The 25,394-nt window shown below is 40.5% G+C and overlaps 1 protein-coding gene across 6 annotated transcripts in view; it reads right to left on the reverse strand.

The window, feature by feature from the left end:
* Positions 1-25,394, reverse strand: part of BICD1 (BICD cargo adaptor 1) — a 305,969-nt gene that overhangs the window by 33,472 nt on the left and 247,103 nt on the right. For 3 of the 6 annotated variants that reach the window (XM_017976003.4, XM_078338934.1, XM_017976001.4), the window contains exons 6-7: positions 20,047-20,198; positions 16,059-16,266 (exon numbers count right to left, since the gene is read on the reverse strand). In XM_017976003.4, the coding sequence (XP_017831492.1) occupies positions 16,059-16,266; positions 20,047-20,198 (360 nt within the window). Of the gene's footprint in view, positions 1-14,774; positions 14,969-15,948; positions 16,267-20,046; positions 20,199-25,394 lie in introns of all 6 variants that reach the window. The other 3 variants (XM_017976005.4, XM_054238185.2, XR_013522710.1) reach the window with 2 other exon arrangements.

A 25,394-nucleotide genomic window follows, 5' to 3' on the forward strand; every position in this document is an offset into this window, starting at 1 on the left:
AGGTAAATGGTAGCCCTTCCTACTTTAAATTTCTTTCTTTCCTTCTTTTTAGGTTTTAGAGACAGAGTCTTGTTCTGTCACCCAGGCTGGAATGCAGTGGCATGATCTCAGCTCACTACAGCCTCTAACTCCCAGGCTCAAGTGATCCTCCCACCTCAGCCTCCTGAGTAGCTGGGCCCACAGGTGTACATCACATGCCTGGCTTCTATTCTAAACGCACAATTTCAGTTATTACAATCCAAACTGATCACAGACTAAATTTCTCTTTGCAGTACGACAATCTGAAGCGCAATGAAGAACTGGGAGGCAAGGCTCAGTTTACAGCAAAAGAATGGACTAGATGACTAGCATGAGAGCAGCAAAAAAGTTCTTAAGATGAGGAAAATGTGTCTCCTTCAACTAAAAAAAGGACACCAACTTTCATATCCACTAACAATAACTTTTTTTTTTTTGAGATAGAGTATTGCTCTGTGGCTCAGGCTGGAGTGCAGTGGCGTGATCTTGGCTCACTGCAACCTCCGCCTCTCGGGAAACAGTTCAAGCAATTCTCCTGCCTCAGCTTCCAGGGTAGCTGGGATTACAGGAATTCACCACCATGCCCAGCGAATTTTTGTATTTTTAGTGGAGACAGAGTTTCACTACGTTGACCAGGCTGATCTTGAGTGAACTTCTGACCTCATGATCCGCCCACCATGGCCTCCCAAAGTGCCGGGATTACAGGCATGAGCCACTGTGTCCGGCCAATAATAATTTTAGTTCAAATGACTCCTCTTGATCATTATTCTGCAAAATAAATGTATGTATTTTCATGTAAGTCTTAAATACAAATTTTTCTTTTTCTTTTTTTTTGAGATGGAGTCTCACTTTGTTGCCCAGGCTGAAATGCAGTGGTGCCATCTCAGAGCACTGCAGCCTCCACCTCCCAGGTTCAAGCAATTCTCCCTGTCTCAGCCTTCTGAGTAGCTGGGATTACAAGCATGCACCACTACATCTGGCTGATTTTTGTATTTAGTAGAGGTCGGGTTTCACCATGTTGGCCAGACTGATCTCAAACTCTTGACCTCAAGCAATCCACCCGCCTTGGCCTTCCAAAGTGTTGGGATTACAGGCGTGAGCCACCATGCCTGGCCACAAAAATTTCAAGTTATAGAAGTTTTTTTTTTTTAAGTAATTATTTTAAGAGTAACGATCTAATCTAGTCTTGAGAATATTCAGTGACTAATTCAATCACACAAAAGGTCCCTCATCTGTGGACCGGGCACACTGAAGTGACATAAATCATCTATATGCTAAAAAAGAAAAGAAAATCTCTGGGATCCAGTAAGACTAAAGTAAAAATGAACTTGACTATTTCATGTACAGTTCACAAAACTTTAAATTTGTGATATGGAGAGTATATCAATGACTATTTTTCGCTGAGAGGTGACAATTAAACAACAATGAATTTGGTGGTTCTATGGCATCTTTATGACTTTACACTTTTTTTTTGAGACGGAGTCTTGCTCTGTCGCCAGGCTGGAGTGCAGTGACGCAATCTTGGCTCACTGCAACCTCCGCCTCCCTGGTTCAAGCGATTCTCCTGCCTCAGCCTCCTGAGTAGCTGGGACTACAGGTGTGCATCACCATGCCTAGCTAACTTTTTCTGTATTTTTAGTAGACGAGGTTTCATTATGTTGGCCAGGATGGTCTCAATCTCTTGACCTCGTGATCTGTCTGCCTTGGCCTCCTAAGTGCTGGGATTACAGGCATCAGCCACCAAGCCTGGCCTCTTATTTATTTATTTGTGAGATGGAGTTTCGCTCTTGTTGCCCAGGTTGGAGTGCAATGGCACGATCTCAGCTCACCGCAACCTCCATCTCTCATGTTCAAGCGATTCTCCTGCCTCGACCTCTTGAGTAGCTGGGATTATAGGTGCCTACCACCACATCTGACTTTTGTGTTTTTAGTAGATACGGGGTTTCATCATGTTGGTCAGGCTTGTCTTGAACTCCTGACCTCAAGCGATCCACCCGCCTCAGCCTCGCAAAGTGTTGGGATTACAGGCATGAGCCACGGCGCCCAGCCTATTTTCTTCCTTCCTTCTTTCCTCTTTCTTTTGGCCTATTTCCTTCCTCCCTGCCTGCCTGTCTGCCTTCCTTCCTTTCTCTTTCTTTCGGCCCATTTCCTTCCTTCCTTCCTTCCTTCCTTCCTTCCTTCCTTCCTTCCTTCCTTCCTTCCTTCCTTCCTTCCTTCCTCCCTCCCTCCCTCCCCCTTTTTTTCCTTCTTTCTCTGCCTTCCTTTTCCTTTCCTTCCTTCCTTCTCTTTCTTTCCTTCCTTCCTTCTTCTTCTCTCTCTTTCTCTCTTTTTATTTATTTAGGCACTGTTACCCAGGCTAGAGTGCAGTGGTGCAATCACAGCTCACTGCAGCCCCTACCTGGAACTATAGGCACATACCATCACGCCTGGTTCATTTTTGTATATTTTTGGAGCAACAGGGTTTCCCCAAGTTGCCCAGGCTTGTCTCCAACTCCTGGACTCAAGAGATCCACCCACCTTGGCCTCCCAAAGTGCTGGAATTATAGGCATAAGCCAGCGTGCCTAGCTCACTACATCATTGAAAACAAAGGAATAGAAGTGGCAAGCCTGTGCCTTCCATGAACATGGTAAGTACACATCACTTGAGCTATGCTCACAGCCGGAGCTCAGGCTGCCCCTGCCCAACTCCCTCAGAGCTCAGGAGAGCCACTGAAGCCATATTTAGTGTGTAGAAAGATCCATTTTCCTAATCATTTATAATGCCTCAGAGGAGTTTAGGTGCCTCTCATGTTGACGGACATCCCCGAATTAAATCAGTGGCTTCCATATTCCATGTAACAATATCAGTATACTTTTAGATATCAAATCCCACCCATTTTGACAGAGAGAGAGAGAGAGAGAGAGAGAGAGAGAGAGAGAGAGAGAGATCAAAGTGTTGGCATGTTGCCAGAATTCAGCAAGCGCTCAGGAACATCGCTACTCTTTCTTGCCTTGTCTACTCAGCTCATAACACAGTCACTTTAAATAGTCAAAAAAGTTTGTTTTATATATTAGATAATGAGAATTTTCCTTTTCTTGGGGAAAAAAATCCCTTTTCTTGGGGACTATACTACTATATGGTGCTAAGATTTCATAACATTTATTTATTTATTTATTTATTTTGAGACGGAGTTTCGCTCTTGTTACCCAGGCTGGAGTGCAATGGTGCGATCTCGGCTCACCGCAACTTCCACCTCCTGGGTTCAGGCAATTCTCCTGCCTCAGCCTTCTGAGTAGCTGGGATTACAGGCACGCACCACCATGCTCAGCTAATTTTTTTGTATTTTAAGTAGAAACAGGGTTTCACCATGTTGACCAGGATGGTCTCAATCTCTTGACCTCGTGATCCACCCGCCTCGGCCTCCCAAAGTGCTGGGATTACAGGCTTGAGCCACCGCGCCCGGCCTATTTTTTAAATTATTTATTTTTATTATTATTTTTCGAGACAGAGCCTCGCTCTGTTGTCCAGGCTAGAGTGCAGCACTCTCGGCTCCCTGCAACCTCTGCCTCCCGAGTAGCTGGGATTACAGGTGTGCACCACCACGCCCAGCTAATTTTTGTATTTTTAGTAGAGATGGGGTTTCACCATGTTGGCCACGATGGTCTCAATCTCTTGACCTCGTGATCCACCCACCTCGGCTAAAGAGCTGGGATTACAGGAGTGAGCGACCTCGCCAAGTCTATAACATTTATTTGGAAGCATAGATTTTACACAATGATCTCCAGACCTAGTCATGAACAGAATAACTTGAATTCATAGCATCAGAGAGTCTCAGAGCTGGCAGATGCCTTTCCAGGATTTCTCCAGTAGGCTCTCTGTTTACATTTATGAGGAGAGATGGACAGGGAAATAGCTGGTTAACCTAGACATTGGCTTCCCTGGGTACCTATTGTGACTTTCTCTTAATATGTTTTATTATTATTCTTTGCAGATAGGAGACATCTCTTTGCAAGATAGAGTTTAGATATACCATCTCAGATAATGCCTTACAATCAGAGAGTTTGTTGTAACAGAGGTTGCTATGTAGTTACGGTGGGGGCAAATAGTAGAATATAATAGACTAGTGCCAGCAGATTGGATTAAATACGCATGAGTACAGCATAGAAGACACTGATGACACTCTTCCTCTGGAATACAACAAAGGGCCCTCGTTGCCCACAAGAACTCTTCTTTGCTTGCAGGGCTTTGGGATATGAAGGCAAAGCAGTATTACAGGTAGATTAATACAGCACCCAACTCCCTGAAACAAAGGATACCAAAGAAACTGTGGATTTGGTGTTGCAGGCTAGTGATCGCCAGTTGGTGGAATAAAGGCTATTCTCTATCTTGAGGATACAGAGCACACACAGATAGCAGGTGGTGAGATTAAAATGTATAATTATTTTATTCTGCATTTAGACTAGTTTGTTATAACTTGGTAGAGGCTGGTCACTTCAGTGAGTCCGAAACAGAATCTGTGATCTAGAAACAAACCCTAGAAATGTCTCTTTCGCTTGTATATCTGCTGCTGATACTTTTTTAGTGAGCTAGAAAGCATCATTTAGGGTTTGGGCAGAGTCAGGAGAGGCAGGTAGTTATTGCCTGGAATGTTCTAGGCCTCACATATGTCTCAGCCTACCTGTTCCTCCCTGTTACTTCTCTGGACACAGCCGCCTTCTGGAGGCCTCTATCTTCAGCATTTATGGGTAAACTTAAGTGAACATAAGTATGAACTAATTGCTCTTGCTCTTAAATATGTAACAAAAGAATATCAAATAAGTACTTATTATTTAACTTCATGAATATATTAAAGAAAAATTGTAGTTTTTCTCCTAAGGATTTAAATAAGGAACTTTTAATTTCCATGGATTTAGTAAAATTTTAACAAAATCTAAAAGACTTTAAAATTACATAATGATGCTAAAATAGTCAAGTATGATCTAATACAATATGCATGTTCTTGCTACGGAGCTTATTTTTACATTGATCTCTTCAGTAATTAAAAAGTTTCATCCTTTGGCCTGACACAGTGGCTCACGCCTGTAATCACAGTACTTTGGGAGGCTAAGGTGGGCAGATCACAAGGTCAAGAGATCGAGACCATCCTGGCCAACGTGGTGAAACCCCATCGCTACTAAAAATACAAAAATTAGCTGGGTATGGTGGCATGTGCCTGTAGTCTCAGCTACTTGGGAGGCTAAGGTAGAAGAATCCCTTGAACACAGGAGGCAGAGGTTGCAGTGAGCTGAGATCACGCCACTGCACACCAGCCTGGTGACAGAGTAAGACTCTGTCTCAAAAAAAAAAAAAAGTTTCATCCTTTCGTCACAGCTTATTTTGCTTACAATGCTTAAGTTTTGATATAAAATCTTTTATGGAAATGTAATTTCTGGACAGGAATACCTGACAGAGGAGAGAATAGTAAACAAAAACAAAAATAAAAATAAAAACACGAATAGGGCCATGGTCATCAGATGTTCAACTAATTACTGCATTATTTGTTGAGTGGGTCTGATTTGTGGCATGGAATGGTTTACTCAATATTATCTTTATCTTTTCTCTTATTCTGGGAAGAAGGAAGACACATGAAACTAACCTTGAAAGACTTTGATGTGTTTTCAGTCTATATATGATGTCAACAAATTCTGCTATTTGAATCTGGTAGGTGCATTTTAAACCTTTTAAAGGCATTCTCTGCTTAAAATAATAAACATGAGCTTTCACTACACCAATTAAAAAAATAAGTATTGTACTTTTTTTTTCTTTCTTTTATTTTTTAAAATATATTAAGACGGGGTTTCACCATGTTGGTCAGGCTGGTCTTGAACTCCTGACCTCAGGTGATCTGCCCGCTTTGGCCTCCAAAGTGCTTGGATTACAGGCATGAGCCACCCGCCCGGCCTAATTATACTGTTTTAAGAATGTTTAAGGAATATGTTTTGTTAGAATACACCTAAGTAATTAAGTTCTTATACTGACAGGAGATCTAATAACAAATAAGAGATATATGAAAAGGGTATACAGGTACAAACATTAATATATATCTATTTTAAAAAGCATTGTCACCAATCAGAGACAAAGCAGAATCAGCAAAACAGCAAACGTTTGGTCCAATATTTCAGTTTAAAAGAAAAATGGGCTGGGCATGGTGGCTCACGCCTGTGATCTTAGCACTTTGGGAGGCTGAGGTGGGCAGATCACTTGAGGTCAGGAGTTTGAAACCAGCCTGGCCAACATGGTGAGACTCCGTCTCTACCAAAAATATAAAAATTAGCTGGATGTGGTGGTGAGCGCCTGTAATCCCAGCTACTTGGGAGGCTGAGGCAGGAGAATTGCTTGAATTCAAGAAAAAGTTGCTTGAACTAAAAAAAAAAAAAAAAAAAAAAAAAGGAAAACAAAATACATGCCCTCTTAAATTTTATTTTAAAATCAGTTGTTATTCAAATTTAGACTTTGTGTGGAAATTCTATCTAGTTAAAACTATTGGCAAGAAGTTCTAGAACTGCACCATCCAGCATAGTAGCCCTTCACCAAATGTGGCTGGTGAGCATTTGAAATGTGGCTAGTTCAAATCAAGATATGCTGTAAGTGCATAATGCTGAATTCCAAAGGCCAAATAAGAAAAACAGAACAGTGTGTGTGTGTGTGTATGCGTGTGTGTGTGTGTGTATAATTTTTTTTTTTGGACAGGGTCTCACTTTGTCACCAAATCAGGAGAGAACTAGTGCAATCTTGGCTCACTGCGACCTTGCTTCCTAGGCTCAAGTGATCCTCCCATCTCAGCCTCCTGAGTAGCTGGAACTACAGGCGTGTATCACCATGCCTAGCTAATTTTTTAGTTTTTGTAGAGATGGTGTTTCTCCACGTTGGCCAAGCTGGTCTTGAACTCTTGGCCTCAAGGAATCCACCCACCTCAGCCTCCCAAAGTGAAATTATAGGTGTTAGCTGCATATGAATTGCATGTTGAAATGATAACATTATGGATATGTTGTGTCAATTAAAAATCTATTACTAAAATTAAGTTCACCTGTTTCTTTTTATTTTATTTTTTGAAACAGGGTCCTGTTCTGTCACCGAGCCTGGAGTGCAGTTGCCAGATCATGGCTCACTGCAGCCTCAATCTGCTGGGCTCAAGTGATTCTCCCATCTCAGCTTCCTGAGTAGCTGAGACTACAGACGCATGCCAGCATGCTCAGTTAACCTTTTTATTTTTTTGTAGAGACACCCATGTTGCCCAGGCTGGTCTTGAACTCCTGGGCTCAAGTGATCCTCCTGTTTTGGCCCCACTAACCGCTGGTATTATAGGCGTGAGCCACGGTGCCTGGCTTCTTTTTACTTTTTCTAACATGACAACTAGAGAATTTAAATTTACATATGTGGTTAATATCATATTTCTATTGAATAATTCCTAATAGAAACATTCTTGTAGCTGTCATTTTATCATTTGGCAAGAAATATTTCTATTGAACACATAGAAATATTCGAAGCTTTCTTAAAGAGTTCAAGCATGTCTTCCTTCCCCTTCACAACTTCTTCTGATTAAAAAGAAACAAAAAGATGAATTGATAGGAAAGAAGAACACATATACATCAAGTGAAAAAAAACAGCCTGCCTAACAACGCTTGTGATCGTGCCAATGGTATTAATACATATACAAAATGCATATTTGTTTGCACATGTGTATATATTTAGATGCATTTCCTATTATATGCATAGAATGTTTTTGGAAAAGCACAAAAGGTTGGGTGGGCAGAGTTATGGTAGAAATCTACCATCTATTGTATACCCTGTGTACAATAAAATTTTTGAACCATTACCTATTGAAAAATATACAGCAAATATAAAAATGTATTCCTCAAAATGTGTTCAACAATTTTGTGAATTAATAACTTTTTCTTTTGAGACATGGTCTCACTCTGTCACTTGCTGGAGTGCAGTGGCTCACTGCAACCTCAACCTCCCAAGCTCAAGCAATCCTCCTGCCTTAGCCTCCTAAGCAGCTGGGACTATGGGTGCATGCCAGCACACCGAGCTAATTTTTAAATTTTTTGTAGAGATGAGGTGTTGCTATGTTACCCAGGCCAGTCTCAGACTCCTGGGCTCAAGCAATCCTCCTGCCTTGGCCTCCTGAAGTGCTGGGGTGACAGGAATTAACATTTTTGAATTAACTTTTGTTTTGGCAGATTCCAAACTAAAGACAACATGTTCTGACATCAAGAAGTGCCCAGGCCTTCCCCTACAGGAAAATTCTGTGGAAACTATGTTCAAAGAAAATACAAGCCTAAAAGATTACAGGCTTCCGCTGGGTGTGGTGGTTCATACCTCTAATCCCAGCACTTTGGGAGGCTGAGGTGAGTGGATCACCTGAGGTCAGGAGCTCGAGACCAGCCTGGCCAACGTGGTGAAACCCCAACTCTACTAAAAATACAAAAATGAGCCAGGCGTGCTAGCGGGTGCCTGTAATCCCTGCCACATGGGAGGCTGAGGCAGGGAGAATCACTTGAATCTGGGAGGCAGAGGTTGCAGTGAGTCATGGTCATGCCACTGCACTCCAGCCTGGGTGACAGATCAAGACTCTGTCTCAAAAAAAAAAAAAAAAATTACAGGTTTCAACAGACTACTCTTCACTCCTACCAGTTCAAGAATTGAATCCTGTGGAAAAAGAAAGTATAGTGATATGGGGACATGGAACACACATAAATAGAAAAACCTCTGTAGGAAAAAATATAATTTATAAAGTACAAAATACTGAGGCCATTAGTTCAGGAATTAACTTCAACCAGCATTGACTTGAGCTCTTTCCAGATACAGAACATGGAAAGCAGTAAGAGCAGGTCGTGTGTGCACAGGACATGCTGGCTGATGAAATACATAGTTGAATTGTAACTTGGGACACAGTTAAACAGTCCTCTTCCTCACAGTTTTGATTCTGGTCTCCACCACCTCTCATCTGCATATTTTATGAGTCTCTGTACCTGCTTCTTTATCTTAGGCGTTATCCACATCTGATCCATTCTCCACCGTGTCATCAGGGTGATTTTATAAAATGAAAACCTAGCCTATTCTTAAAACTGTTCAGCTATGCCATTGGTAAGGTGTGCTGTCACTAACCTGGCTGGCTGTCTTCAGGTCCCTGCCTACCTTTCCAGCCTCGCTTTCTATTACTTCCAAGTCCTGCACCAAGTTGTAGCCTGAGCTCATTACGCTGGGAAAAGTTGACCTCCTTTCCTTTAAGGTTCTTCTCATGACCCACACCTGCGCTGCAACCGTCTGCCTATTATGGTATAGTCACCTTTCATGGCCAGCCTTGCCCTGATGCCTTTATTTATTCCAGGAATATCTATTAACATCAGTACATATTTGTCTCTTACCTCCCCTACCAGACTCTGAGTTTATTTGAATATTATTGTATATCAAGAGCCAAGAAAAGTGCCTGACACACAGTAGGTATTCACTAAATTGCATTAGCTTCTGGTGAATGAGTAAATGGGTTAATGAAATAAATGTGATTTTGGTACATGCTTAAGAACACAGGCTTTGCAATACATCAAACAAACAAATATCTACTTGTTTGAATGCAGTGAAACATAAAGGCAGTTTTTACTATTATGTGTCTTGTTGACTATATAGTTCAAGGGGTGATTATGTATCTAAGGCTAACACACTTCTGTGAGTTGCTTTAGAAATCAATAAAATGTAAACTATCATAGAAACATTTTCAGACTTCAAAATAATACCATTCTCTTAAACTAGCTGAGTCATTGTGTCAGAGAATAAGAGGGAGGGAGGGATGGAAGGAGGTAGGAACACAGGGATCGAGGAGACTGAAATGATAGGGGAAAGCAAGACATCTAAGAGGAAAAGCCAACATGGAAAAGGCAGTGTGAAGAGCTAGCTGCTTAGGCTGCGGCTTCCAGACTGAGTTCAGACTTGCTTCCCCAGGTTTGCCATTTCCTATTTATCTTGTGCAAATGCTGCAGTCCGGTCTTTACTACAGAAACAACTTCTGCCTGTGAATTACATGGATTCCTTTTACACATTCTGACAGATTGATTGTAATTATTGATTAAACGGTAAGATGATGATGAGGGGGAGGGAGAGAAGGATATAGGCAGGCAGTTAAGGAGTCAAGATAAAATGCTGGCTAAAAAATAGACAATAATTTTGTGAAGACATACAATTTGCTGCCTAATTACAAACTCCTGGATGACAACAGGGTCCCTTTTGAGTCACGGTCATCAGAGCTGGTAGGCACTTCTCAGATCAGCTGGTGACTGAAACTGTGAAAACCTGAGCCTGTGGAAGGACACTGGAATGTGTGTGCCCGGAGAAGTATAAAGTCAACAAGCAAGCCACAGCCGGAAGCACTGGAATTGCAAGGACTGGGGTTGCGGAAGCTGAGCCAGCCAGAGGGAAAAGCCAGATTTTTCCCTTAAAAGGTTGTTCTAATGCAGCAATCAATCAGTATACTGCATTAATCAATTAGTATAAAACGTTCTACTAACGTTGAAAATCAATGCACCGCCCTATAGTTGGATCCTCTAGAATTGAAAAATCGTGCATTTTAGGAGATGAGGTTTTCTGCTCACCATCTCACAGAAGTGAAATCTATTTTAAAGTATCTCTGATATAGAATAAATAGCATTCTATGTTCTGTGTCTTTTTGTTTGGTTGTTTGTTTTTTAATAGAGACAGGGTTTCTCCATGTTGCTCAGGCTGGTCTCAGGTGATCTGCCCGCCTCAGCCTCCCAAAGTGCTGGGATTACACGCGTAAGCCACCATGCCCGGCCATGTTCTGTGTCTTAAATTTTTAAGTGAGACATATTTCTCTCAATTTCTCAACCAAAAGATTAAAAACAAATTAAAGCCGGGCGCGGTGGCTCAAGCCTGTAATCCCAGCACTTTGGGAGGCCGAGGCGGGTGGATCACGAGGTCAAGAGATCGAGACCATCCTGGTCAACATGGTGAAACCCCGTCTCTACTAAAAACACAAAAAAATTAGCTGGGCATTGTGGTGCGTGCCTGTAATCCCAGTTACTCAGGAGGCTGAGGCAGGAGAATTGCCTGAACCCAGCAGGCGGAGGTTGTGGTGAGCCGAGATCACACCATTGCACTCCAGCCTGGGTAACAAAAGCGAAACTCAGTCTCAAAAAAAAAAAAAACCACCAAATTAAACTAATTTCATTTTAGTTGAGATAATTGCTTCAATGGTCCTCAATAGAAAAATAAAGCCCATATCTGCTTATTAGATTAAAAATCACCTAAAAAGATGTACTAACAATATATTTTAGAAAACAATGCTTATCAAAAACATTCTGATAAATTAATAGAGAACTGTCCTTTTAAAATGATTAATAGATACTGTTCTTAGCTAACAAATTTAATAATGGTTAATTAAACTGATGGTTAAAAAATACTAATAAAATCTATTATTTCCCATGAGTTCATAATAGTTATATATAGAACATAAGTGGTCATATATGGCATATTTTCTCTTTCTTGGCTTAATGAAAACATTTTATATATAGTAAGAGCATCATAAAGAATCTTTTGATATGTCTTACCCTATATAGTTCAGCCAAGGGAAAATAACATATTTTGGTAATAATGCAGATATCTGTAGAAGCTACAATTTATTTGGTGTGGATGGTCAGTCACTTTCTATAACAATTCATTTAACTAGGACCTTTTAGAAAATATTGTTAAAATTGATTTGAGAAGAATTTATTAAGCATTAATCTGGTTGGTTCTATGATATATAATTAAAAATTCCTAAGGCTATAACAGCTTTACTTCCTTTCCGCTTTTATTATTTTATCTTTAAATAAATGGTGATCATTATTAAGGTTATCAATATGTTAAACTGTCATTAGTATGATCTTCTGGTCTGGTGATGATTCTGAATTCCACATTCCTTATATCTCTAATCTTTTTTTTTTTTGAGACAGTGTCTCACACTGTCTCCCGGGCTGGAGTGCAGTGGTGTGATCTTGGTTCACTGAAACCTCCACCTCCCCAGCTCAAGGGATCCCACCTTAGCCTCCTGAGTATCTGGGACTATAGGCGTGCACTACCACACCTGCCTAATTTTTGTATTTTTTGTAGAGGCGGGGTTTTGCCATGTTGCCCAGGCTGGTCTAAAACTCCTGAGCATAAGCTATTTGCCTGCCTCAACCTCCGAAAGTGCTGGGATTACAGGTGTGAACCACCGCGCCTGGCCTCTAATCTCATACACAGTAATCATTTTTAAGGTCGATGATATTTTCTGGCTATTCAAAATGAAAGCATTTAAGACAATATACTGGTACTCTCATTCATGTATGCTAACTGACTTTAGAGTTGTAAGAGGTGTACAGTGTGTATAAAGTAATAGAAAGATTCCCAGTGTGGGAAAACGGGAAAGTGTTTTATGGGCTTTTAGTACATTGATATACCCTTCTTGACAGCAACATCAGAATGGAGCAAAAAACATAAAGAAGTTCAACTTTTAATAGAGTGACCTCATGCTTGAGAAAAACATAACAGATGAGAAGTTGAATACATGAAATATTCCCAGTAGTGCTCTACAACACAACAAATAATGACTCGGTGGACAAGAGGTGAAATAGTGATTAATGCGGTAACAGCATCTGAAACAAAATCTATGATACAATAACTTTAACAAAGAAAAACAAGACTAGATAGCAACATGGAAAAGCTTGTGATATAATGTTCACGGCTTAAACAATGTGATGATGATGATATAAAAATATATATTCATGTAAACAAAAACCAGTCATACAAAAATGAAAAGTTATTGTTAACATTTATTATTAATTTTAACCTTATTGAGATGTTATCCTTTTAATTAAATGGCAATAGGAGTTATTTCTTAATCATATCAATTTCTTTTCTAAGTTCCAAATGCTACTAAATTCATTTGGAACACTAAACAGAAGACTTTTGTGGGTTTTATCCGAGTTAGGCATCCTGATAAATCGTTACCACTTTGGTGATTCACAGAATACTTCAAGGTACCTTCCAAGGAGGTCTAAAACAATAGGAAATCAGTTATGAAGTTAAAAACACCACGCAGTTGTTACTTTTTTTTAGGTGTATATTTTGGCTATTACACCATTTCAACTCATTATCACTACCAATTTCCTCAAACACCTTTAGAACGTGAAATCCACCATCAGTTTCTACACCACATCTTTTAATCCCAATCAGGAGGCTGATTCCATGAATCAGATATGGAAAATATTAGAGATCCAAAGGCTGAGGTTTGCAAAAAGGAATTAAGGTAAAATGAAAAAATAATTCTATGGCAACAGTGGTAAACTCAGAGACTACAGGAGGGGCCAGGAGAGAATAGAAATGAGGACGGCAGGCTGGGAATAAGTCATAAGGAGGAGTGGGGACTGTGGCAAGTACAAAGCTTACCCTAACAGCGGCCACTCCTACAGAGCTCCACAGGTATTGACATGTGTGAATGCAGACCCAGGGCTGCCAGATATTCAGAATCTTCCAAAAGAGGCCAGAAATACTGATGCTCATGTGAAATCTCTTCAACTTTAAACTGTCGGTAACTAACTTGAATTAGTTTTATTTTTTATTTTCCTGCAATAGTCAAATAACAGCTGCCCTTAAGCTTATTTTGGTTTATGGGCTCCTTCGCCACTTCTGCCCTATACTCACATGCAGGGATTCCTTAAAAGGATGATTTTTATTTTCAAGAAGTCACATTTTCTTTATTTGCCATGTGCCCCATTTTCAATTTAGGCCTCTTCAGAGAACAAGTAAAAAGAAAGAAAGAAAGGAAGGAAGAAAGAAAGAAAAATGCAAAATAGTGAAGCTAAGGTCAAGTGTGAGCATGTTGGTCAGCATTAACCAATGGGAATTTGCAATCTACAAGAACATTCTACTAAGACCTAAATGTTCTTGAGGAGCAAAATCGTAGAGGGTTTTACTTTTATTCTCAATATAATGATTGAGGAGACATTCTGAGTCACTACAAAAGGAAATCGGCTCCAAAGCCTTGTCATACATACGGCTCCCTTTAAGGAAATTACATTGAAAATGATAAGAGAGAACTGGCCAAATATGACCAAGATGGAATTGCCATGAGCTACCAAACTGCAAATAAGATCCAAGTGTGTGTGTGCGTTGTGCTTGCTGCTAATTTCCCTTTACCTATCCCATTCCTTCCAACTCCCATTTTCCATCTTTGGCTGTTAAATCAAAGTCTGTCATTCTAAGGAACATGAGTGAAGGAGGAACGGGACACTAAGTATAAGGCAGTTTTTACTTGAATTGTAGGAATTTATTTATTTTTTTGTTTTGTTTTGTTTTTGAGATAGAGTCTCGCTCTGTCACCCAGGCTGGAGTGCAGTGGCGCAATCTTGGCTCACTGTAATCTCTGCCTCCTGGGTTCAAGTGATTCTTCTGCTTCAGCCTCCCAAGTAGCTGGGATTACAAGCGCACACCACTGCGCCTGGCTAATTTTTTATATTTTTAGTAGAGACGGGGTTTTACCTTGTTGGCCAGGCTTGTCTCGAACTCCTGACCTTGTGATCTGCCCACCTCGGCCTCCCAAAGTGCTGGGATTACAGGCATGAGCCACCGCGCCTGGCCAATTGTAGGAATTTACACATCATGAAAGGTAGACTCTGAGGCTGGGGGGCCTGAGTGACTGGAAGGAAGGGGAGAGTCTATTCAACTAATCATTTGCATCACATGCACCCAAGGAAAAAATGTTTACCTGGTGGAGCCACGGTTAACCTTTTTTCCTTGCTGAGCCGGTGCCCTTGGATGAATTCACTCATGGAAGGGGGGCCCTTCAGAAGAAATGATTCTGTGGAGGTGGGATCAGGGGGAACTCTTAATAAATTCTGTAGGTAGGAAGCCCCTGAAGTCCTGGGACGGCTCTGATCACAAAGGGAAGGTGAAAATTGTCTTGCAGGAGATCCAAGAAAAATACATATAGGAAACAAAAAAGTTTTACTTTAATTACCTTTCAACGCCTCACCAGTGACAACATTATTTATAACGGCATTTAATTTTTTTAATATGTAAATCAAGAGTTTTGCTTTTTTTTTTTTAAGTTTCCACATCAGGATACAACCCTATTTGGAAACTGCTCTGGATACTGGAAAAGAGATTTATTACAGTTAGTTTCAACCACAAATAGAAAATATATTATTTGAGTCTTTAACGAAAGCTCCTAAAATAAAAATGTTACCATTAATCAAAAATACAGGGTAAGTAACTCAACAGCCAGGACTCTGGAAAGAGGTCACAAAATTAAGCCCCTAAAAACCTAACAAGTGGTTTCTCTGGGCAATATTCCCATGCCAAACGAAAAAGCTCAAAAACCTGCTTTCAAGAAAAGAACTATGCGTATTCCATCCCATTTAATCTAAATATAGACACCCACTTTCAGTCCGTCATCAGTTTTGGTCAAATGGACAAAAGTTTCCCTAAGAGAACAGATTCATATCCTTGCCCCATTAAAGAGAAGCTGATAAACAGCACCATTTCCAAAGGTACAATGACTTTTAAAATTAGAACCCAGGTAGAACAACACAGCTTCATTCTTAATATCCAACTTTATCTACCAATTCTTTGGTTGGAGGTAAGGGAGAGGCATATTTATATATACAAAGAGTAGCAAAAATATTAACAGACACTTGAAAAGTATATTACGATTAATCAAGAGGAGAGGTTGGGCAGGGGTTAGAAAGGACTATATCAACACAGTTATCAAAAAGGTTTTGATCTGGAAAGACCCATGTTAGCAAGGCCCATTTATAGGCCAGCTTCCATTTTTTCTTTTCCTTCCCCTCCTCCATCCTCCACAACAAGAGCACATTCATTTTTGCAGTTAACTAAAATCTGGCCACTGCACCGTACCATGAAGATCGCTGCATGCATACCTTTTCCTCTGAGTGCCACTGCTGACCCGAATGTTGGGTGTCTGTGGGCCCTGACTATGCAGGAGGTAAGTGTCTACGGTGGGCACGGTGACTGATGCCTCCCCACTTACTTTAGGGCTGCCGATCTTGCTCTTTCCAAGTTTGCCTTTGCTGCGTCGGGACTGCTCATGGTCAAACTCTAAGTCCTCCAGCCTCTGGGTCAGGGCGAGTTTTTGCTGGATAGCCATTCGTAACAAAGTGTTTAGAGTCTTCTTCTCATCCTCTGCGGCTGCTAACTGTCTCTGCATCTCGTCCAACTGGGTGACATATTCATCACATCTGGAACCAAAACAGGGAAGCTGGTCAGGGGAAAATCTTGGTGAAACTGAATTTGGGACTTAGGTTGAAAAGTAATAAATTTGACTGAAATTTAGATATTTAGAAGACTGGTTTAAAGGTCTAGCAAAAGAATGTAGTTAATCTACAATAGCAAACAACTGGAATGTATGTTCATCCATACAATGAAGTATATATGGGATGTTTAAATTTTTATTTTTATTATTTTTTGTTGTTGTTTTGTTTTTTGGGACTGAGTCTTGCTCTATCACCCAGGATGGAGTATGGTGGAGTGATTTCAGCTCACTGCAACCTCCGCCTCCGAGGTTCAAGTGCTTCTCATGACTCAGCCTCCCAAGTAGGTGGGATTACAGGAGTGTACCACCATGCCTGGCTAATTTTTATATATTTTTTAGTAGAGACAGGGTTTCACCATGTAGGCCAGGCTGGTCTTGAACTCCTGACCTCAAGTAATCCCCCCCACCTCAGCTTCCCAAAGTGTTGGGATTACAGGCATAAACCACCATGCCCAGCCAATTACTATTATTTTTTATTTTTGAGACAGAGTCTTGCTCTGTCACCCAGGCTGGAGTGCAGTGGTGTGATCTTGGCTCACTGCAACCTCTGGCTCCCAGGTTCAAGCAATTTTCCTGCCTCAGCATCCTGAGTAGCTGGGATTATAGGTGCCCGCCACTGTGCCTGACTAAATTTCATATTTTTAATAGAAATGAGGTTTCACCATGTTGGCCAGACTGGTCTCGAACTCCTGACCTCAGGTGATCTGCTCTCCGAGGCCTCCCAAAGTGCTGGGATTACTGGTGTGAGCCACCGCGCCTGGCCATTATTATTTTTTTAAAGAGACAGGGTCTCACTATGTTACCCAGGCTGGTCTTGAACTCCTGGCCTCAAGTGATCTTCCTACCTCATTCTCCCAAAGTGCTGGGATTACAGGTATCAGCCACTGCACCCAGCCCATATGGAAATAGTCTTAATGGACAACAACTTAAACCCCAAGGACAGAGTTACTGTGGGGCTGCTGTGTAACATCAGAAAAACAGTCAAGTCTCACACAATGTCCACAGTACCTGAAATGTCTTATGGTAGCTCTTTTTGCTGTATAACATTGTGTTCTTTAGAGGAATGTGACATGTTTATTATAGGCTATGCCTGTAGTATCCAAAAGAATAATGTCTATACAGAAAATATCCCTTATCTATATTTATACATTTTAGTTTAATTTAGTATCGATTGCAGCTGTTGCTCTTGTCAATTTGACTAATTTGCCTGAATTAGAAAACTGAATATTTTCAGTGATTTCTTAACCAGATGATAGAGCAGTGAGTTGTCAAAAAGCAAAAAACCCTGCAAAAACCAAGATTTGCACAAGACTGTCTGAAACATCTTTATTCAGGTTTCATACTTGTGCCAAAAAGGAAGATAAGCTCAGTGATCTTTTTTCCTTACCAATGGTAAAACCTGAGCACGTATACATTTGGAAGGGAGACACGGTGTAGGGAAAAAGCTCATTCTGAGTTTTTTTTTTTCCTGAGTTTATTTACCCACTAAAATATGAATAACAAATTATTGTTCATGCCAGAAAAAAGTCTGTGAAAATGGACAATTTGGGGATAATAATTATTTATTATTATAATTATTATTTGAGATGGAGTCTTACTCTGTCACCCAGGCTGGAGTGCAGTGGCGCAATCTTGGCTCACTGCAATCTCCACCTCCCAGGTTCAAGCGATTCTCCTGCCTCAGCCTCCCAAAGTGCTGGGATTACAGGTGCATGCCACTGCGTCCTGCTAATTTTTGTATTTTTAGTAGAGATGGGGTTTCACCATGTTGGCTAGGCTGGTATTGAACTCCTGACCTCAGGTGATCCACCTGTCTCAGCCTCCCAAAGTGCTGGGATTATAGGTGTGAGCCACCGCGCTAGGCCAGGGGATAACAATTCTTATATAAATCAGATTCAGACTTGAAATGTTTTTGGCATTTAAAAAAATTTCCTTCTCAAAGAGGAAATTTATGTTTTCTTGATTCCAAATATAATCCTGATTCTTTCATCAAAGAGGGGGACATTATGCCCCATTCCTATTCTCTATCCTGCCTACCATAGTGGCCAGAGGTAAACACATTCTATTCCCAAACACTGCCATGCCCCGAGACCCAGAAGTCAGTTCCCTCCAGTTCCTCTGCACCCCTGTGGGCTCTTGGGCACTCAGCCTTCTCACCATCTCCAAGAGATTCAGTCACAAGGTCTCGGCTTAAGCCTCTCGTAACATACAAAGATGGACAGATTCTGGGAGACTCCTTTAAAGTTCAAGAGATTTCCGTTTCATTTTTAACACTTGTATCAGCTACATGCAAATCATTTACCAAGTCTGCAAGTAAAGCCTCAGTAATTATTTGGGAATTTTGCACCAGGTTTGCATCATACAAGATATGTAATTGGTGAGGGTTGGTCAGGCATAATGATGCACACCCATAATTTCAGGACTTTTGGAGGCTGAGGTGGGAGGATTTTTTGAGCCCAGGAGTTTGAAACAAGCCTGGGCAACATAGCAAGACCCTGCCTCCACAAAAAACACAAAAATTAGCAGGTGTGGTGGTGCAAGCCTGCAGATCCAGCTATTTGGGAGACTGAGGTGGGAGGATTGCTTGAGCCCAGGATGTCCAGGCTGCAGTGAACCAAGATGGCGCCACTGCATTCAGTCTAGGCAACAGAGCGAAACCCTATCTCAAAAAAAAAAAAGGTGGATTTTCTTGACACTGCATTGTGACAACAAAAAATGTATTTCAACAGTATGCTGAAAATCCCAAGATTCTGAAAACTTCAAATCAAACATATTTTTAACAATCACTTCATGTTAAAAACAAAATATAAGCCAGTGTGGTGGCTTACATCTGTAATCCCAGCACTTTGGGAGGCCAAGGTGGGTGGATCACCTGAGGTCAGGAGTTCAAGATCAGCCTAGGCAACATGGTGAAACCCCGTATCTACCAAAAATATAAAAATTGGCTGGGCATGGTGGCGCATGCCTGTAATCCCAGCTACTCGGGAGGCTGAGGCATGAGAATCGCTTGAACCCGGGAGATGGAGGTTGCAGTGAGTCGAAATCACACCATTGCACTCCAGCCTGGGCAACAAGAGTGAATCTCCGGGAGGCTGAGGCAGGAGAATTGCTTGAACTTGGGAGGTGGTGGTTGCAGTGAGCCAGGATCATGCCATTGCTCTCCAGCCTGGGTGACAGAGTGAGACTCTGTCTCAAAAAAATACATATATATTCTAAGTAATTAGTTGATATGATGACTATTAACCTTCATTATAATGGTATCTTCTCGTACAGTACTAAGGATGAGGCACTTTTCTATACTTTCATGTACTTCCATCACAGAACTGTATTTCAGGGGTGATAATATAATATTTAGTTATTCTAGGAAATGGGTTTTTTTTCCTTATTGAAAACTTTTTATTTGGAGGGAGAGTCTATTTCTTTGGTGTACATAAGTTCTACAGTCTATTAATATTACCTTACTTGATAGAATTAAGTAATTTTATGTAATAGAATTTCTGGATCCAGAGTGTTCAGTAGGGGACTCTGGAAAACAGCACACAAGGTCTGACTTTGGAAACGTCAGAGTGGAATTCCACATTTTCTTCATACTTTACCATCCTAGACTATACACCAAATACATTCAGCATGCACAAAGACAGGGCTGTGAACTTTAAAGGCTTTTCCCCACGTACCACACCCAGTCTTAGGAAGAAAATGCTGTTACCTTGTTGCAAACATTGCTCTCAGGGATGAGAAGGTCGCAGCATCTTCTTTCAAAGCCTTCAGTTCATTTCTAAGCTTCGTCATGGTTTCAGTCACCATTGCTTTTTCATTTTCATACTTGTTCTTGAGATTAGCTAGCGCCACCTCAGCTGTCTAAAGCAGAAAAATCACACTGCTTACAATTTTCATGTCAGGAAAATACATCATACAGATTGTTTCATGCTGGGCCTATTATGTTCTTTTATAAAAGGAAAGTGAAATTGATTTAAATCATATACACATAGGTATGCACCTGGGACACAGGAAGTTTTTCTTTAATGTCAAATGTGTTGTGAATGTATAAAGTGGTTAAATTGCCCTAGAGGCCAGCTGTGAGCCAGAGTCAGTATCAAGAGCTAAGAGAATGACAGTAGTTTAATAAATATTTAACGCAGATTGCTGAAGGTATGGGATTTTAGGACAAGAAGGGAGCCAAAATGAAACTTTATACAAGAAAAACTTTACTAAGAAGTTAGTAAAGAAGCACAGCTTCAGTTGGAATAATCAAATTGGAGTATGTTAGAACTCAAATTTTGTCACCTGTGCTCAGTGGGCCCAAAACACAGAATAAAAGATGTATACCATTGTAATTGATAATATGAATATATGATAAACTATAAATCCATGTTATTTTATGTTTAAATGAAAGAAGTAATAAATAACTGCTTTCTAATTTGCATACAATTTGTCCAAACAATGAATTATAGTCAAATATAATTGTTAAAAAATCTCCATAAAAGTAGGGGTTACAAAATGTTGAATGAGTTAAAACCATTTGTTTGAATCTGGGATTTGAGCATGTCTGAAGTTCTTGGAATTAATAGTGTTTCAAATCAAGAGCTAGCCTGGCACATAATAGCAAGTAAAAAAAAAAGAATTGACTGAATCAATGCATAAAATCAGTGTATACTTAGGGACTGCCTGTTTGATGCATAGCACACAGTTTGCATATTGAAGCCAAACTGGAAACACATTATTTTTACAAAATGAAATAACTTTTGAGAGTCCATACAAATATCCCATACTAATGAAAAACCCTATTACTAGTACAAAAATCCATTACTAATGGGATTTCCCTGGAAGACTATCCTGGTTTTTAACGCTTCTTTTTGTGCTTGAAATGGACAGTTTCAAATCTTCATATGTAACGTGCCAACATCTATAGAAATAAATTCTTTCTTTATTAAACCAATGTTGGGATAGGGTACTTTGTTACTGTTTTGATTCCGAAGTAGTTTCTTATGAGTTTTGATTGAATTTGAATTCAGATTAAAATGAGACTTTATTCATAAAATACTTCTTTATGTTCTGTAGTATTAAGACTTGGAGGAATCTTCAGAAATATTAAAGATTCAGAAAACTATCCAGAATGCAGAAATTGACCTGGGGAAAAATGGCAGTTGTTTAGTGTTTAGAAAGCTTAGACACATATTCATTTAGAACAGAAAATTAAGTTTAAGTTGTGAAAATGTAGATGTAACAAATTTGTAAGCATAGAGTCCCATGGTCAGTATCTAAAGGGAATAAAGAGGGGAATAACAGAAGAGCTAGCTTTGAAATAGAAGTCCACATTCATTTATTATTTGTGACAAATATCCCAAAGCCTCAGTTTTGTTTGTAGATTTGTTTGTCCATAGACTATGCAAAGCTTTTCCAGAATTAAGTCATTTTTAAGTAACCATAACCCATTGGATTTGCTGAGGTCTGCATTCAGCGCATTCCCTGCACATTCCAAAGTTGACTTTCTAAATAAAAAAGTCTTATTTCCAGCCACATAGACCTTCCCTGAATATATCATTCTGTTCTGTCACTCCTAAGCCTCAATACCTACTGTTCTGTATGGAATTATTTCCTCCTCCTCTGGAAAACAACTCCTTATCCTTTAAGAACAAACTAAGGTATAATTGCTTCTGTGAAGTCTTTTTCGCTCCTCTAGGAAACCTTAGTTGCTTCCTCTAAATTGTTCTCATAACTTGGATTACAGCACATGTAATGTTGAACTATCCCAGGAGGCTGAGTCTTCTGGAAGGCAGGGACTATGTGTTAGTCTACTTTGAATCTTCAGCATCTGGCACAGTGCTAGATGGACGGTGCCTCATAAGCATTTACTGAGGCACTGTACATGCCTTCTGATAAAGTCAGTAAATGCTTATGTTAGTACCTTCAGGCTATGTATATATGGCACCAGAACATGCGGTAACTGCTTTTCTGGTCCTGCATTAGTTTGCTAAGGATAATGGCCTCCAGCTCCAACCATGTCCCTGCAAATGACATGATCTTATTCTTTTGTATGGCTGTATAGTAGAATGCCTATTTTAAAACAGGGAGATTTCCTTTTTTCCCCCATACCTCAGAATTCTCACCTCAACCTTAAAAATGAACATTCCACAATGTCTAAATATAGTGAATGCCATCTGTTAATACTTGAAGCTATTTACGATACATAAGCATCACAGCAACAGGCCCAACATCATGAACATGTAGACCAAATTCATTTAATTCACTGAGCCCATATAGGCTGGAACTCTAATGTAATGCAAATGGTACAGGCTGAGCATCCTTAATCCAAAATCCAAAATGCTTCAAAATCTGAAACCTTGTGAGTGCTGACATGATGCCACAAAATTCTACACCTGACCTCATGTAATGAGTCGCAGTCAAAACTTTGTTTCAGTCACAAAATTATTTAAAATATTGTCTAAAATTACCTGCAGGCTATGTATATAGGAATACATGAAACATAAGTCAATTTCATGCTTGGACCTGGATCCCGTCCCCAAGATATCACATTATGTATATATGCAAATGTCCAAAATCCAAAATCTGAAACATTTCTGGTCCTGAACATTTTGAAAAAGGGATACTCAACCTGTACCACAAAGCACTGTGAAAAGAAAACTTCAGCTAGGAATGCCTTCTTCTGTTCTTAATTCCTGGGGTACTGTTTACATCACTCTAAGGTGCTTGGTAAGTCCTATCTTATAAACAGCTATAGGCAACTGTGAAACTCCTACTAGACCATGTCATTTATTTTTGCATCCCTACTTACCGCCCCCCAGAAAATATGTAATCAATGAATGCCTGTTCACAAATTAGTCTCTGTTGGTTGGCCAAGTGTCCTTATCTATATTTCAGTTAAGCATCTTGACATTTTTATAGATCTAGGTTTCTGAAGATTGTTAGGAACCTTTCTAAAGGTTCTTTAGGAAGAAGTCAGGTGGGAGGGGGAAAATATATATTTATAAAAAAAAAAGGAAGGAGTCAGAGGAGTTATCTGATGGGTTGACCAAGAATGCCCCAGGAGAGCATGTCCTTGATAAAGGTTGTGTAAGCCTTATCTAATATGGCATTTGTTATTTATGACCACTCTGAATATCTCACAAATTCTTCATTCACTCTAATCTTTTCTATTTCTCTCTCTCTCTTTTTGAGATGGAGTCTCGCTCTGTCACCCATGCTGGAATGCAATGGCGCGATCTCTGCTCACTGCAACCTCTGCCTCCCAGGTTCAAGCAATTCTGTTTCTGCCTCCCGAGTAGCTGGGACTACAGATGTGTGCTGCCACGGCCCGCTGATTTTCGTATTTTTAGTAGAGATGTGGTTTCATCATATTGGCTGGGCTGGTCTTGAACTCCTGACCGCCTCGGCCTCCCAAAGTGCTGGGATTACAGGCATGAGTCACCTCGCCTGTCCACCTTTCCTATTTCTCTAAAGTGGCAACACAAAATCAAGTCATATTTTGCCCTTAGGTTTATACAAAACATGTTAATGGTGCAAACAATATTATAGCTTATGGTATAGATGCCAATTATATGAATAGATTTATGGGCACTAGAGATGAGGACGCTAAAGCTGTACTGTAGATGATGTAATAAGGGTGTGGTTTCCCCCAGATGATGGCAAATGGGGAAGGCACTCTGAATCTGAAATTAACCCTCATTCTCCAAAGAGCAAGAGCTCCCATGACTAGCATTCACTGGCACTGCTTGCATTTGCAAGAAGGCATTTGGTGCTTTGTTTCTTCTCTTTATCAACACCAACATTTGCTCAGCACCTTTCTCAAATATAAACTAAACACATGTGAAAAGAATTTTCCGCCTCTATCTCACAGCACTCCCACCCAGGTAAAACTCAAGGGTGGAAAACAAATTCAGTCATCACGGAGAGCTGGGAATTAGGCAGGATCACGTTGTAAGATCACTACTTGTCCAGAAGGACAAGATGAATAGCTAGGAAAAGCTCCCTATCACTTAAGCTCTGACCCAGCTGAGTTAACATCCCAAATGAACCTAAATTTCAGATATGCGGTCACCAGCACAGGTAGAGCTCACTCTCCTAATATCTCTCACTTTGTCTCTCTTGCTCTCTCATTTGCTTGCTAAAGTGGCCCCAAACTATTTAATTAGTTGGTTAACGACCTGCCTGGCTTTGTTTCGCACTCAGTTCCTCACAGCTGCCTTGCCCTTCATCCCTTACTTGCTCATTTATTTAGCACTTTTGTTTCTCTAAGTTTGGGATGAAAAACAAAACACTCCTTTTAATCTTGCTATACTTAGCAGGGTGCGGTGGCTCACGCCTGTAATCCCAACACTTTGGGAGGCTGAGGCGGGCAGATCACTTGAGGTCAGGAGTTCAAGACCAGCCTAGACAGTATGGCGAAATCCTGTCTCTACTGAAAATACAAAAAATTATCCAGGCATGGTGGCACATGCCTGTAATCCCTGATACTTGGGAGGCTGAGGCAGGAGAATCGCTTGAACTCTGGAGGTGGTGGTGGCAGTGAGCCGAGATGGCGCCACTGCACTCCAGCCTGGGCAAGAGCGAGACTGTCTCAAAACAATAATAATAATAAAAAAATAATAATCTTGCTATACCCCTAGAAACTGAGTCTTGAATCTGAACCTCCAGGTCCAAAGCTGGGTTCCAGTTACTGACCATCAGATCTTCTTCACTGTCTGCACCCAGATTTCTTTTTGTTTGCTCCAGCTGCCTGCAGGCTGTCTGTCTTTCTTGCTGTATCTCCCTAGCTGGTATAACCTGCCTTGTCAGCTTATTCTGCCAACCTCCATCTCCTGTTTCCGCAGTCACTCACTGCCAGGCTTCAGCCCAGGACCACCTGAACTGCCTTTCTCTATCTGCAGAAAGGCATCTGGGTCCTCTGTGTTGCTGCTTTAACCTCCTCACCTCTGCCTCTACCTAGCTGGGCATGGATATTTCAGCCACTCACTCATTTAAACATAATAATTATTATGACATTCTGATCTGGCACTGGGACATGGTTTTATTTCTCCACTGACAAAGAATCTGAAC

This window comes from Callithrix jacchus, chromosome 9 (genome assembly GCF_049354715.1).
Source record: "Callithrix jacchus isolate 240 chromosome 9, calJac240_pri, whole genome shotgun sequence".
NCBI lineage: Eukaryota > Metazoa > Chordata > Mammalia > Primates > Cebidae > Callithrix > Callithrix jacchus.